General features: G+C 47.9%; 1 protein-coding gene across 7 annotated transcripts in view; it reads left to right on the forward strand.

Moving 5' to 3' along the window:
- The window catches only part of TSPOAP1 (TSPO associated protein 1), a 62,553-nt gene that overhangs the window by 21,295 nt on the left and 26,427 nt on the right, over nucleotides 1-14,831 (forward strand). For all 7 annotated transcript variants that reach the window (XM_027668982.1, XM_027668983.1, XM_027668984.1 and 4 more), the window contains exons 6-14: nucleotides 1,992-2,099; nucleotides 2,947-3,030; nucleotides 4,383-4,472; nucleotides 5,284-5,406; nucleotides 5,775-5,879; nucleotides 6,621-6,671; nucleotides 11,490-11,673; nucleotides 11,959-12,179; nucleotides 14,321-14,430. In XM_027668982.1, the coding sequence (XP_027524783.1) occupies nucleotides 1,992-2,099; nucleotides 2,947-3,030; nucleotides 4,383-4,472; nucleotides 5,284-5,406; nucleotides 5,775-5,879; nucleotides 6,621-6,671; nucleotides 11,490-11,673; nucleotides 11,959-12,179; nucleotides 14,321-14,430 (1,076 nt within the window). The remainder of the gene's footprint in view (nucleotides 1-1,991; nucleotides 2,100-2,946; nucleotides 3,031-4,382; nucleotides 4,473-5,283; nucleotides 5,407-5,774; nucleotides 5,880-6,620; nucleotides 6,672-11,489; nucleotides 11,674-11,958; nucleotides 12,180-14,320; nucleotides 14,431-14,831) is intronic.

Genomic DNA, 14,831 nt, shown 5'->3' on the forward strand with positions numbered 1-14,831 from the left:
CCCGCCGGGGCCTCCGCGGGGCCGGGCCGCGGGTCCCGCTGTGCCCCCGCAGCCCCCGGGCGGCTCCTCGGGGTTTTGCTCCCGCGGGTTCTCCTGGTCCCCCCCCCCCAGTTTTCAGCCTCCCCAGTGGGTTCGGGATACGCGTGTTCCCCCCAGGCTGCACCAGCTGCTCCCGTTTGTTGCCCCCCCGGGCCCTCGCGGCAGATGTGTTGAGTATATTCATTCCTCGCTCGTCCATTCCGAGTCACCCGTGGATTTATAACCCCCTTCTCCTTCAGCCATTTTTTTTTTTGTTTGTTTCTTTCCAGCCTCTCCCATTATTCAGTGCTAGCATCTTTGTCTCCTTTCCTTTGTGCGTTTTCCCTGCCGGTTTTGTGCTGGGGAAGACAACGTGCGGCGCTGTCCCGGGCTCTGGCGTTGATTTATACGGTGGCATAATGAAGTTTTCTCTCCCTTCCCCAATAGATCTCTTTGCCTTTTTGTCTGAGCACTGGGGCTCTATTAAACCATCACTTGTCTCTCTAATCTCTCAGTGTCACGAGGCCCTCGTCGCTGTTTGTCTCTGCTGCATCGGTGCTTGGAGAGCACAGTTCCTGCTCCCTCCTTTTTTTAGTCCTTTCATTTTTATTAGATATTCACCCGAGGAAAAAAAACATTTCCCCCCTCACCCTGTGGTGTCTCAGTGTCTGCCAAAACCTGTTAAAGCACCGCAGCTGAAGGTGTGAAGGTGTTTTGAGCACCCAAGCAGGTTTCTGCTGGATCACCTGCACCCTTTTGCTTGCTGTTTTTTTTGTCAGAAGAACTCTGTATAGAATTGTGAATGTGTCCTTGCCCCCAGTATAAGTTAGTTTGAGTTATTTTAAGCACCTGCCTTATCTTAGTTGCGATTTCTATCAGTTTGCCCAGAACAGGTGTCAAATGTAGTGGTCTATCTTTCCACATTTGCCCACTGGAATATGCTTAAAACTCTGGAATACTCTTAAAACTTGGCATTTGCCACCTTCCAGTTAATTTGTATTAAGGCAGCGTTGGAGAAGTGACACTCTGCACGTATTGATTCAGTTCCTGCTGAAGAGAGAGATTCAGTTCATCCCAGAGGGGGTTTTTTGAACTCTTGGGTGTTATTAATCTAATCTTGGTTAATTATCTAATCTTGGTGATTTGTAACACTGTGTGTTTTGTTGGCTTCTGCAGTTGTTCTTACAGACAGTTCAGTTTGAGAGAGATCCTTAGCTCTGTCCCTAAAATCTGTTTAGCAAAAATAACTTTAAATTGAATGTTTAAAGCATTATCAAAGCCCTCTTTCTTCTGTGTGTCTCTGGCCTTGCTCTGCTGTCAGGGATTACTCTGGGCAGACAATGTCCAGTCAAATACCAGTTGAGAGGGAAAATTCAGAGGATTAAAGGTTTGCTTGTCTGTAGCCCAAATGAAAAGGCATTTTGTTAGAAACCTGTGTACAATTGTGTACAGAAAATTGTTTCCTTTCATTTGGTTTGGTGATGGCACATAATCCACACAACTGCTGCCCTTTCAGTCCTTCTCAGCTGCCAGCTGAGGTGGGACACTGTTTCTTGGTAGTGTTTGCTCTTCCCTGCCTTTAGATTCTGACATCTTCTCTGATTCCTGCCCTTTGAGGGCTGTGCTCTCCCATCTGACCATCTTTGTGTTGCTTTGGGAGGGTCATGAAAGGTGTGGCTGCTGCCTCTCATCAGGCACAAACTGGGATCTGAGAGCTCCCTGGAGGCCACTGTTGCATGGAGGTGGTTCAGTCAAGCTGGACTGGTTGGCACTGGGCTCCAGGAGACTCCCAGCACAGGTTTCTGGTGGCACAGAGATCCCTGGCACAGTGTCCAGCTTTCCCCATGCCCAGTGGTGCAGCTCAGAGATCAGGAGTCTCATGGGGAGTGTTGCTCTCCCAGGTGGCACTGCCAGGAGTGTGCCCTGCAATCCTGCCTGTCCCTGAGCTCTCTGGCATCTCTTCTGCTTTCCAGGTGGAACCAGGTGTGCAACCACTGGGACCTGCCTCTGAAGGACATGAAAATTTCCCTCCCAAAAATGCAATAACAGGCCAAGAGAGCAGCAAACAGATCCAGCAGCTGGTGAGTTGGGAACTTGGTTTTAGGGGAAGGAATGCTACACTTTTTTATTTTTCTTGGGTTTTCCACCCAGATAGAGATTTCAGGGACTGAAGTCTTTTTAGGTGCAGCTGCTCTGGCAAAAGTGGGAAGCTTGGGGAATCAGTGGGAAAACACAGGCCATCTGCATGGGGAGTGTTGCTGGGTGGCAGCTCCAGGTGCTGGGCTGGCAAGGGAATATGTCACACTAAAATGAGAGGAAAACATGCCAGTAGGTTCTGTGCTGTGTTTGGTTTAGTCTTATTTGAACTGGGGACAGATGTGGATGAGGAATATGCCCCTTGGGAATTTTTCCAGCAAATTATGACAGTTCACAGGGAGGTTTAGCAGCTCTTGTCTATCTGAGGAGCCAAGAGGTAGCTGCAGGAGTAGCTGCAGGTAAAGGTACATAAGCAGAGGATGTCTGTGCTCTGTTAGGTGTCATTTGGATGAGAATAGGGGCTGAAATAGCACAGCTGATGTTTAAAGCTGAGAATTTTGCACAGCTCTGTCTTTTTGTCCCCCGCATCCTGTCTCCATACTGCTCTCTCCAAATAGGAACAATCTGTGCAAGTGGGAAACAGGACTGTTGCCAGAAGATTAAAGGCTTGAGGAAGAGAGAAATAGTTGTTTCACTTAAAAAGTTTTTTAGTTTTCCTACATTAAAAAAAAAAAAAATCTCCCTTGGTTTCTACATTGTTCAAGTTTGTCACAAAGAGATTTTTATGAGAAAATCAGGTAATGCAGCACTGGGTCTGAGAGGCTGGCCTTGAATTTCCTATGCATTGTAAGAGTGTGCACTTGCTGATCTACTTCTGCTTGTTTCCTGCAGGAATTTGAACTCAAGAAAAAGCGCAAAAAATGTGAAAACCTTGAGCATGAAGTGAGGAAAAAGCATAAAAGATGCAAAGAACTAGTAAGTGTTCTTGTTGCCTGCTGCTGTGAGCGTGATGGGAGAAGAGGAGCTGGGTTGTTGTGTGTCTCTCTTGGATTCTCCAGCTCATCTTAGTAATGAATCACCACCTTTCTGGTTATTTGAACAGTGTCACAAATTTTGGGCTTGTTTATTTAGTCTTTCAGTTACCTGTGGGTTGAGTGCAGCCACATAAATCACTGGATGAAATTCCATGGCCTTTGATAGTTTGGGGAGATAATTAGCATTTTCACAGGCACTCCAGACAAATATTGAAAGATTCCTGCACCTCAGTGTGGTTGTTGCACAAACCCACAGTCCTTTTCCTGTGTTTCATATTTGTTGGCAGAAATCTTGCCTCTGTTTAATTCCAGGGAGGTTTTCCTGGTCTTAGCAAAGCACCCAGATTTCTCCCTTCTGTTGTTGCTCTGCTGAGCAGCTCTGGTGGCATTAGGGGCTGACAGTGTATGGCTTCCCCCAGGGGTGCTGACCTTCTGAATAGATGTTTGATGGCTGTGGGTTGTTTAAGGAATGAGTTTGTCTTGGTGTGTTGGTAGACAGTCACTTTTGAGGGTCAAGAAGGGACCGACTCACCTTGAAGTACCAGGACTCAGCCTGTGTGCACAGGGAATTAGCTCCTGGAACAGCCAGAAAATATTTGATGACGTGTAAAACCTTGGAATGGGGAAGTGTGTGTGTGTGTGTCATGTGATTATGCAACAATTAAACTCCTTTAGTGCTGTACAAAGTTGTTGCAGATGGACTGACCTGACAAATCCAGTGTCCCTCTGTGTGCCCACAGCCTGTGCTCAGAGGCAGCATTCCCTAATTCAGGGATAGCAGGCTCATGCTTTTAACTCCACACTGAATCCTGCTTTCAGTCAGCCATTTGAAACTCTGGACTTTGCAGTCTAGGGCTCTCTTTAGCATCATTTTCCCAAATAATATTCCTTCCTTAACTGATATTTGTCAAGACTCTGATCTCGAACCAGCAGTGAAACTTGAATTGCTGTGAGTGGAGATGGAGTTCTAGGCAGCAGCTTGTAAACAATGTGGCACTGGAGCTGGGAGCTAGACAGGGAAATCTCTTTCTGATTCTGGGCTTTGAGGTTAAGAAAAGAAGAGAAGAAACCTGAGAGATCATAGAGTGGTTTGGGTTGGAAGGGACTTTAAAGGTCATCCAGTTCCAACTCCATCACCTGGCACAGGGGGCTGTTAGAGCAGTGCCTCCCCCTCCTCAACAACATCCCACCAACATCCTGCACCAGGAAACAGGAGCAGTGGAGCTGCTCTGCAGAATAATTTGGGGGAGTTTGAGGGCCTTGGTAATAGTAATTCCCACTCTTTCTGGACAGGAGATCCAGCTGCAGGAGGTGCAGAGTGAAAATGCACGACTGGCCGAGGAGAACTTGCAGCTGAACGAGAGGGCTGGATGGGCAGGACAGGTAAAAGCAGTGTCTTGGTCAGGTGGAGCATTGGCTCCTGCAAAATTTTGCTGGGAAGAGCTTGCTGGTGTGCCAAGTTTTCAAGTTGCCAGCTGAAAAATGATTTTGTGCTCATCTGGGTTCCTGTTCTCAGCTCCTTCTCTGGACAAGTATAAGGCACAGGACTTAGAAAGGCACTTGTCACTCCCCTGTGTCAATTTGCCACCATGCATAAGGCTGATAGTAATATTTAATATTAAATAACTGTTTAATAACTGTTGTAAATGGAAATGTTTGCCTTTGTAATCTGCATTGCTAATAGTCTTGAGGCCATAGTGCCCCCTGGAACCAAAATATGTGGCTGGAATTCCCTGTAGTAAGTGAAGAAGGTGAAGATGATCTCAGCAGGCTGCTGAATTTTCTGTCCTGTTCTTTGTGTTTAATTCTACCATGTAGGATGAAAAATGCTTTTAAACCTTTTTGCTTTCTTTTATCTCTTCATTATGTAGCCTGTTCCTCTCCCAGTTCCTTCCTCCTTGTAAATGGGGAGGGGAGATGATTCTAGTGGGAGAAACAGTGTGTGCAAATAAAGTGTTACACACTGAGGCCTGATAAATGCTTATTTATGAATAATAATGAATTAATTAATAATTAATTAATAAAAACCAGAGAGAGAGAAGGTTCATCATTTTGATATCATTGTCAGTAGAAAGCAGGTCTGCAAATCAACCTATTGAGACACAGAAATAAATTGTCCTCAATCAAATCAAATCAAAAAATACAGGGAACGCCTCTGGCTGCTTGTGCTAAAACTGCAAATCCTTCTCTCCAGGTTGAATCTGAGAATGCTGACCTGAAACTGCAGGTTGTTTTGGTGACCAAGGAACGGGATTCAGTGATTCAGACGAACCAAGGACTCCAAACCAAGCTGGAGAATCTAGAGCAGGTGCTGAAGGTCAGTGGGATCCATGCAGGGGACTGTCCAGGCACTGCTGCTTTTGTATGGCACATGTTGTCTCTTTGCCTTTTTTCACCATTCCCTTGTCTCCGTGCTTCTGTTGGGAATTGTGCTTCTGCAGGATCCTAGAACGTGGCTTTCCAAAGTGGGAAGAGGTTTGGAAAGGCTGCTTCAGGGATTTGGGTGGGAAGGGAAATAAGGTGACCATCGCTTTGATGATTGTCTCTGTGTTGCTCTGGCGAGTGGTGAGAGTTCTGTACTTCCTCCTGTGCAATGATGACATGGAGTCCAGGCCATGGTTGGCTCCTGGCTGCTGGTGGGACACAGGATTTCAGCAGTGTCCCTGTCTGTGCCTTGTTCTGCAGCACATGAGAAATGTGGCCGAGCGCAGGCAGCAGCTGGAAGTGGAGCACAAGGAAGCCCTGCTAGTCCTGCAGGAGAAGCAGGAGGAGGTCCGGCGGCTGCAGCAGGTGTGTGGGGGGTGGGAGGTGGACATTTTACCCTCTGAATCCCTGGAAAACAATGGATATGTTTCCTTGGATATGCAGTGCACGGAGGAGGTGTGTGTGAGTTTACAGGATAAAGTAAACCAGGGCAGTGTCTGAGTGCTCTGGTACCTGAGCACAGTGAAGGGCTTTGCTCAGGGTCACCAGTTCTGACCTCTCTCTGCTGTTTGTCCAAAGCCCAGAGGTGCTTTCAGACTTTAAATCGTAGAATCATGGAATCATTAAGGTTGGAGAAGCCCCCTAAGGTCATCAACTCCAACCATTCCCCCAGCACTGCCAAGGCCACCACTAACCCGTGTCCCCAAGTGCCACATCCACACATCTGTTAAATCTCTCCAGGGGTGGGGACTCCACCACTGCCCTGGGCAGCTGTGCCAGGGCCTGACCACCCTTTCAGTGAAGAAATTTTCCCTGATGTCCAACCTGACCCTCCCCTGGCACAGCTGGAGGCCATTCCCTCTCCTCCTGTCCCTTGTTCCCTGGGAGCAGAGCCCGACCCCCCCGGCTCCCCCCTCCTGTCAGGGGGTTGCAGAGCCAGAAGGTCCCCCCTGAGCCTCCTTTGCTCCAGGCTGAGCCCCCCCCAGCTCCCTCAGCTGCTCCTCATCAGACTTGTCCTCCAACCTATGAAGGATTATGAGGTGGGATGACAGAAGTGAGCTCAGGTGGGTTCATTTCTTATTTTCTCCCTTTCTTATTTCTCCTTAGGCACAGGCAGAAGCAAGAAGGGAACATGAAGGAGCAGTACAGCTTCTAGAGGTAAGGCAGAAGGAAACAAGAGGGACTAGTGGCTGCAAATTTTGGTACCTTTTGTTCTTATTACCAGTTTTCTTGATGCCTTTGATGGGTTTTGTTGGTTCTTGAGCAAAATGCTGTAATGTCTTGATCAGATGCATGTTACTGCTGAGAACAAGTATCAGTGGTGCTGGCAGAGTAATATCTGGGGTCAGAGTTTTGAGGGATTAAATCCTGACCTGCTCAGTCCTCACATAGATTTCTTCATTCAGATTTTGCCCAAAATCTCTTTCAGGGATGCATTAAATAATTAACCTCAGATCTGCCTCCTCCTTTCTCCGAGATCATGTAAAGAGAGGAAGAATATTTGTGTCCCTGGGACTTGAAATTTCTCTCGTGTGTGTGTATGTTTGCACTTTATGCTTTTTATTAGGGAAAAACAGGAGAAATGTGGCCTTTGCCTGAGTGAGGAAGCTTGAGGCAACTCCCTTGTCCTATTTACTCTGACATCCACATGGAACACACCAACAGAGTTGCAGTGCAGCCTGGCAGATGTGCTGGGCACTGCTTTGGGTTTGCTTGGCATTAGCTCGGTGTCAGTCGGGATGACTTTGGAGAAAACCTCGGCTGTGGGTTCCTGGAGCTGCAAAGCCAAAGCACCAAACGCTGGAACTTGTGATGTGGAGATTTAGTGACTGCCAAAGGGTTGGGTGTGATGGGAAATGGAGCATCTTGTGCTCTCTCAGAGGCTTTCTCAGCACTAAAACACCCCAGAGGAGCAGGAGGCCTCACTGTCCACCCAGACAGAGGCATCTCCTGCTGCAGGGGTGACTTACAGGCAGAGGGGACAGGCTGAACTCCCTGTGCAGCTCTGGGGCTGTTGGGAGCCCAGGGTTGTTGGTTGGGATGGGGATTGTCCTTGATGGAGGAGATTGCTCCATGGCTGCAAATAGCATCAACTTTGGAGGGAGCCTGGCCTGTGTCTGAGCTGTAGAACCCAAGAGTGCTGGACTCCTGCTAAATGGGATTGAAATAGTTGCAGGCTGGGTGAGTATCATGGGGCTGTGACATTATGTGTTATCCGCTTGAAAGTTCATCCAGTTCCACCCACCTTCCACTAGACCAGGTTGCTCTAAGCCCTGTCCAACCTGGCCTTGAATTTTATAAAGCAGACCAAAGAAAGAGAAATTGTCATTAAAAGCTAGTTTAGTGTGCAGCAACATTCATTTAAATTCCTTAACTCTAACTGTTGTCATCCCAGAATGTCCATGTAGGGCAGAATTAGGGGGTGTGGAGTGCCTGTGCTGTGTGTTTTCATTTTCCCCATGTGTTTGGATTGCCTTTGGATGGGATGTTAATGAAGGATGAGTGCAGTCTGTTGAAGTTTAGCAGAGTCATTGAACTCAAAGCACATGATGGTTTGGAGGCCCTCAGAAAGGGCCTGGTTCTCTTATTTGTGCATTTGGTGCGTGGGATTTGGCTTTTGTTTGGTAAGAATGAGGTGGGAATCTCAGTATGGAACAAGGCAGACACTGGACGTGGTGAGAAAACAATCTCATTGAGACTGAGGGCTGGGTTGTGTTTGGAGAGTGTTGGTTTTGGGGTAGTGTAACTGCTGATGTGGTTTGACATCTCTTTTTGCTTTTCTTCTTGCTCCCAGAGTACCTTGGATTGCATGCAGGTACTGCTATAATCCTGTCAAATGGGACATTTTTCCCTCTGTCCTGACTTTGACAGTTGCTTGATAATTCTTGTTTTAGCTATACTCTGGAAAAGATTGCAAGAGTGTGTCACTGCCAAGAAATAATTGTGATTAAAGGAGCTCCCACCATGAGTTTGATGGAGCAGCTGCTTTTCTTTATAAATGCTTTGCTTCCTTGACCAATTAGAATTAGGAGCTTAATTTTTTTGGCACTTGCAGATTTTTAGAATTGCCCAGCTGTGCTCCTTCTCCACGTGTCACGTGCATTTAAATGTCTTTTGGGAACTACTTGCAGTCCAAGAGTGAAGTGTTTCCTTCAGAACCCAAAAGCAGTGGTGACACCATTGCAAGTGAGTGCTGTGGAGAAGAAGACAGGTCCTGCTGGCTTTGTAATTGGATGGAAGATGGGAAGCAGGGATTGTGGATGATAGTTTTCCCAGAAGAGGTAGGAACTAACAAAATTCCAGTGTGTGGGAGCTGTGCTAGGTGGTGATTTGGAAAGAAGGCTTCTGTGGAAGTGGTGGGGTTTGTAGCTGATGGAAAACTGCTTGAACACCTTCAGATCTGACAGAGATCTTGTGAGTAACAGGGACATTAAATCCCAGGTAACACTGCCTGTGCAAAGGCACATGGGAGGAGAGGCAGCCATGACTAGACATGCCCAGTGGTGGGCTTGGAATTCCCTGTTGGAGAAAAAAAAATCAGCCACAGTTCTGGTCAAAAAAGCAAGTGAAGTGTTGGGAGCTTTTGGAGAAGGGCATTACTGGGGTGTGCCCACGTCCTGTAGAAGCTGCACCCACACTGTTGTGGAATTGTGGCTGTTCCTCTAATCCCTCTGGCATCAGCCCTGCCTGGAGCAGGAGTTTGGACTGCACAGCTCTAGAGCTCCCCTTGAGCAAAGTGGAGATTCTCTCATCTCAAAAATACAGAGCAGAAGATACAGAGAAAGGTAACAAGGGACATGTGGAGGGAAAACATCACCTGGAGAAGTGGAGCAGACCAGCCAAGAAGGAGAGAGTCTCAGAGGATGGGGCTGAGCTGGTGGTGGTTGGCTGTGGAAAATCTCAGTTCCTGAATCAGTGGCTAAACTGAGCCCACCAAGCTCTGCTCCTGCTCTTGCAGCCTCTTCTGGAAATCCCTCTGCCCAGGCCCAGTTGTGTGAGGCTCCTCTTTCTCCCCATTTTGGGTTGGGCATGGATACAGCAGTCTCCTGTCTTTTCTGTGCCTGGGGCTTGATTCCTGCTGGTTCCCTGAAGCTCCTGGCCTTATTTCCCTCTTCCTTATCCCCATTTCTCCCAGCACTGCCCTGGAAACCTACTCTTCCCAGCTGTGATTCCCTGCAAGTAGCCTGCTAGAAGTATACACTGTGTATGATGTGGCAGTAGGACTTAAGGGATGTTTGTATGTTATTTTGAATAACAGATCTAACAGACACCTGACTAATTAGGGATCTTGGAATTAAACTGTGAATTATCTGGGCTATTGGCTTGGCCACCACTGTAAATGGATTTAAAGTGTGATTAATAAATTTACAGGACAAGGTACTGTTGTGATGCTGTTAAACACAATATCCAGATGCATCTGCTGGCTCATGGCCCCTGAGAAGGCAGGAAATCCCTTTCTGGTCCTGCAGTGGAAATCCCTCTCTGTTCTCTTGTGGGCTGTGTCCCAAGGTGGGATCAGGGATGGATGTTGGACTTGAGGAAGCCCTACTTTGATCCAGTGCAACTATTCTTCCTGTTGATGGCCTCTTTTCTTTATTAAGATGTATAGGAGAGAAGCATTTATGTGAAAAATCTAAACTGTAAGTAAATGCAAACCCTCAGGATTGCAGAGGAATCCTGTGCAATGGGATTTTGTAAACAAGGAGTTGACTCTGAGCAAATGGAGAACATGGACTCTTCAGGAAGTTACTTGTGGCATCTGATTTCAGTTCAGAGACTTTCCTTAAAACCTGAGAGCACCCAGGGAGTCGTGAAGGGAAACAGAGATAAACTGGAAATAAAAAAAAACCCCTGGAAAATAAAAATTCAGGCACCTCCATGACTAGGAAGTGGCTCCAAAGGTTTTGTGTTGCTCTGAGACCACAGAGAAAGCTTTTTCCAGGTCAGGTGTGTTATTTTTAGAGCTGCCTAAAAACCAGGCTTTCTGCCTCACATAGTATTTCAAGGCATGATTTATTTTTTTGAGTTGGAAGGAGAGAAAAGCACTTCAAACGCGTTTCGTAGAACGGAAAATTTTGAGGAGCGCAGTGCAGTCGTCTGTTATGGAGCATCTTACCTACAAAAAAGAGTGAGAAGAGGGAAAGGAGCAGTTGCAATGTCCTGGGAATTCCTGTGCCTGCCACTGGGAGAATGTGGGGATGTGTAAGGACAGCCAGGACTCAGCAGTGGTTTATAAGGGGAAGTTCTAGAGACGGTAGGAGGAGAATCTGAGAAAATACAAATGGTAGGAATGTGTCCTTCCCTCTCCAGAGATTTCCCCTGCATCTCATCTCGTTGAGATGTAGCTTTCTGGGCCTCAGCATGAATTTTCCTGGAGCAATTCCTCCTTGTGGGACCTGGTGGGAAAGTGTGTGGGCTTCCACATCAAAGGAATGTTCTGCAACACAGGCCAGGGTGATCTCTGCCCTTCCTGCTGCCTGGAGGAGCCAAAATCTGGAGGGACAATCAGGAGTCCTGCCCAGAATGGTGGGGAGGGCAGGGTAAAGTTTTGGGAGCTTGCTGGAGCCTCTGGAAGAATGGATGAGATAGAACACTGGGAGAGCAATTCCTCTGGGTGATGTGACTTTAATGCTTCAAGAAATGCTCCAGTCTTTTCTTTTCAAGGCTTATTTATCTCTGACTTATCACATCTGGTCTTATGCAGGGCTGGGATGGGATATTGAAATTCAAACCCAGCTTTTCAGGGATAATTCCTAGCAGAGCTTGCAGTCAGTCCCCTCATAGATGAGGAGCTACAGGTTCTCAAAGGTACTAAAGCTGTGGAGCTGCCAGTTCCCAAATCCTGGTTTTGAGCAGGGCATTTAAAAGCATCCTTTGAAGTCTGGGACCCACTGGAAAGACGCAGCAAAGGCTGTTTGGAGCCTCACTGGTGGGTTTGCTGTGGGTTTGTGCCTCATCCCATGTCTCTCCTGCCAGGCCCGGGTGAAGGATCTGGAAGATCAGTGTCGCAGTCAGACAGAGCAGTTCAGCCTCCTGTCCCAGGAGCTCCAACAATTCCGGCTCCAAACGGGAAAAATCGACCTTCTCACCTCCACTCTGGTGACTTCAGAGCTGCCCCTTGCTCTGTGCAGCTCCACCCCACAGCCCCCCTGGGAGAAGGGTGAGTGCTGGACACGCCTGTGAGTGTTTTCACAAATGAGTTGATGTTCCTAGAAACGGGAAGGGGTGAAGGAAATAACGCGAACATTTAGTTAAATTTTGGGATCTCCATCTCTCTCTGTTGTCAATACTTCTGGTTTGTTTTGTAGTCATAAAGAGAACCTGGCATTTCTCTGGCCAGAGTGTCCAGTTCTCTTAAATGAGGCACATTTATAGAGACTTGTGCTGCTCGTTGCTGATCCTGGATCCTGCCTGTGGCTCTGACTAACGGCTGATTTTATTGCAGAATCAACTGTTCCTGGGTTGCTCCCTCACCAGAGCACTAAGAAGGCTCACAATGAAGGGACTGAGGAGTTGGAGTCATCCCTTAGGGTGCCTGACACCTCTGGGGTCTCCCCAGCTGCTCCCACCAGTGCTCAGAAACAAGCCAAGAAAGTGGAATCTCAGTCCAGCTCTTCGAAATCAGAGTCCATGCACAACAGCCCCAAATCCTGCCCAACTCCAGAGGTCAGTATGGGAGGCCCCTCTGTGGTCTGTGCTTTCCAGAAGGGAATAAATGCATTGCTGAGAGCACCAGTAAGGCTGCACAGGTTCCCCAGTAAGGCTGCATTCCTTCCTTCCTGGCTGCCTGAAGAAAATGGGAAAAAAACCAAGAGAAAAGCTGTAGGAAAGTACTGAAAAGGCCTTGGGTGCCATGGCTACAATGCTGATTTCAACATGTTACTGAGCTCCTGGAAGGAAATAACTGTCTGGACAGCGTGAGAAGGACTGGGATGGGGAGGTTGATTGGTGGGAAGTGTGGGAAAGCTCTTGCTAAGCTTCCTTGTGCCATCTCAGCTGCCACTAAAACAAAAAGGCTTCAAACTGGAGTTCTTGGCATGCTGACCAGCTGTGTCCAGACTACTTTTAGCCTTGAGCTGTGGATGAGGAGCTCAAACTTCTTTGCTGGTGAAAGAAACCATGAAAAGACACCAAGTTTGTGCTAAGAGGGCTGGAGTTAATAGGCTTTGCTTGTTTGTGCCCCCAAGATCTCATGGGTGGTTGGTGCTTCTCCTCCCCAGAAGCTCTTGGGTGGTGCTGTGGGTTCACACAGAGTGTTTGATGCTCTGTGTACGTCACTTCAGGGGACAGCTCAGGGGAAAGCAGTGCTGGGATGGTCTGGGTGGCAGTTTTTGGTTTTTTGGTGTTTCCTGGGCACTGAAACCTTCTTGGTCTCACTGTAGCTGTGGAGGACACTGATGTGTTGAGCTGAGGGCAGGGCACTAATGCAGGGCTGCTGTGGGAGGCAGTGCCCACCACTGTGTAGGAGCTCTGGGAATTGCCATGTTCAGAGACAAAGGGAGGAACAGGCAGGAACTGCTCTCAATTCTGTAGTGGGAAAAAATCCTACTTTTAAACTCCAGAGAAAGCTTGGAAGCCCCTGTGCCTCCCTGGAGAGATAAGTGCCTACAGAGTCAGTGTGGGATCCTTGGAAAAGTGTGTGGAGCGTTTGGCTTCAACAACACACAGTTATGGGAACACTCCAGGCTACTAAAAGCTGCTCCATCTGGGTGTTCCTTTGGCTGTTACAGGTGTGTTATCCCAGGACATGGGGCAGGATTGCTTTACAAGGAGTACACTGCCTTGAAAAGATGCTCTGGACTCCTTCAGGGATTAACTTTGGTACTTCATGTACTAGAAAAACTACTTTATATTCTGGTACCTGCAATGGGTCTCCATCAAAAACACATTTGCCTCGAGGTCTGCTTTCAAAAGGCAGCCTGAGTTGGTTCATTGGCACCATTTCAAACAAACCCAGGCGAGTGCATTTGCTCCAGAAGGAGGACTGGGTTACACAACTCGTTGCCACTGGATGAAAAATTCCAAAATGTTACTGGGATCAAAAAGACTGAGGTTAATTTCCCAAAGGTGCTTCTACCACCAAATGCCTTGAGGGTGCAGCTTCCAGCTTAGGAAATCCAGAAGTAGCTGAGGGCTGGGAAGGGAGAGGCTGTAGCAGGAAGATGAGTTTTGTGCCTACTCTGTCTCTTGTGCTTTTTGTTCAGTGTGATGGCCCTACCAGTTCCACCCAAAGCTCTGTCTGATGGTGGTGAAAGTACATAAACATCATATTGAAAATTTACAGTTGCTGGAGGGGAACAAAAGCACTTGGAGACCTCAACATCTAACAGAGCTCTGAGGTCTCCTCTGTCTGGGTTTGTGTTGCACACAGGGGCAACTAATGTTTCAAGGTACAAGAAATAAATAGACTGAATTATGGATTGCAAGGTGGGAGAGGTCTCCAGAGTCTCTAGTCCAAAGTCCTGCTCCAGTGGGACTGTCACCAGCCCTCGATCAGTGTGGCCATGGCTTTGCTAAGCTGAGGCTACAGGTTCTTCAAGAATGGAGATCCCACAGCTCAGTGGGAACTTTTCCCAAATCTACATCACCACCCTGGGCAAGGAGTTTTTCTTCATGTCTGGCTGGAACCCCTGAAGCTGCAACTTGGAGCTGTTGCCTCCTATTACTACTTCTTCACCTAAAAAGTTATTCTTCCAGATGGTCCTTAGCTCAGGGGCCACCAAACATGAGCTTGGGGGACTTTTTCACTGATGTTTGACCCCCTTGAATGTTCCTTTACTCAGATCCTTTCTCTTCAATGTTTTTAGGTGGACACTGCAAGTGAAATGGAAGAGCTGGATGTTGACAGCATCTCCCTCATGCCAGAGCCAGGCAGCCAAGGCCCTGCAAAGCTCCAGGTGTTCTTAGCTCGATACAGGTACTGAGAGCACATTTCTTGTGGTCTGTGTGGTTACACAGGTTATCTCAGAGTTGCCTTCCTCACACTCTTCCCTTGAATTCACCCTGTTAGGAATGGATAATATTAGGCTGGACCATGTGTCTTATTCCTCCATGGAATTTGCAGGCTGGGAGAGCTGGGGGGGTTCACCTGGGGAAGGGAAGGCTCCAGGGAGACCTGAGAGTCCCTTCCAGGGCCTAAAGGGGCTCCAGGAGAGCTGGAGAGGGACTGGGGACAAGGGATGGAGGGACAGGACAAGGGGGAATGGCTTCCCACTGCCAGAGGGCAGGGATAGATGGAATATTGGGAAGGAATTCTTCCCTGTGAGGGTGGTGAGGCCCTGGCACAGGTTGCCCAAAGAAGCTGTGGCTGCCCCATCC

Source organism: Corapipo altera, unplaced genomic scaffold, assembly GCF_003945725.1.
Source record: "Corapipo altera isolate COAL_440 unplaced genomic scaffold, ASM394572v1 187, whole genome shotgun sequence".
Classification (NCBI taxonomy): domain Eukaryota; kingdom Metazoa; phylum Chordata; class Aves; order Passeriformes; family Pipridae; genus Corapipo; species Corapipo altera.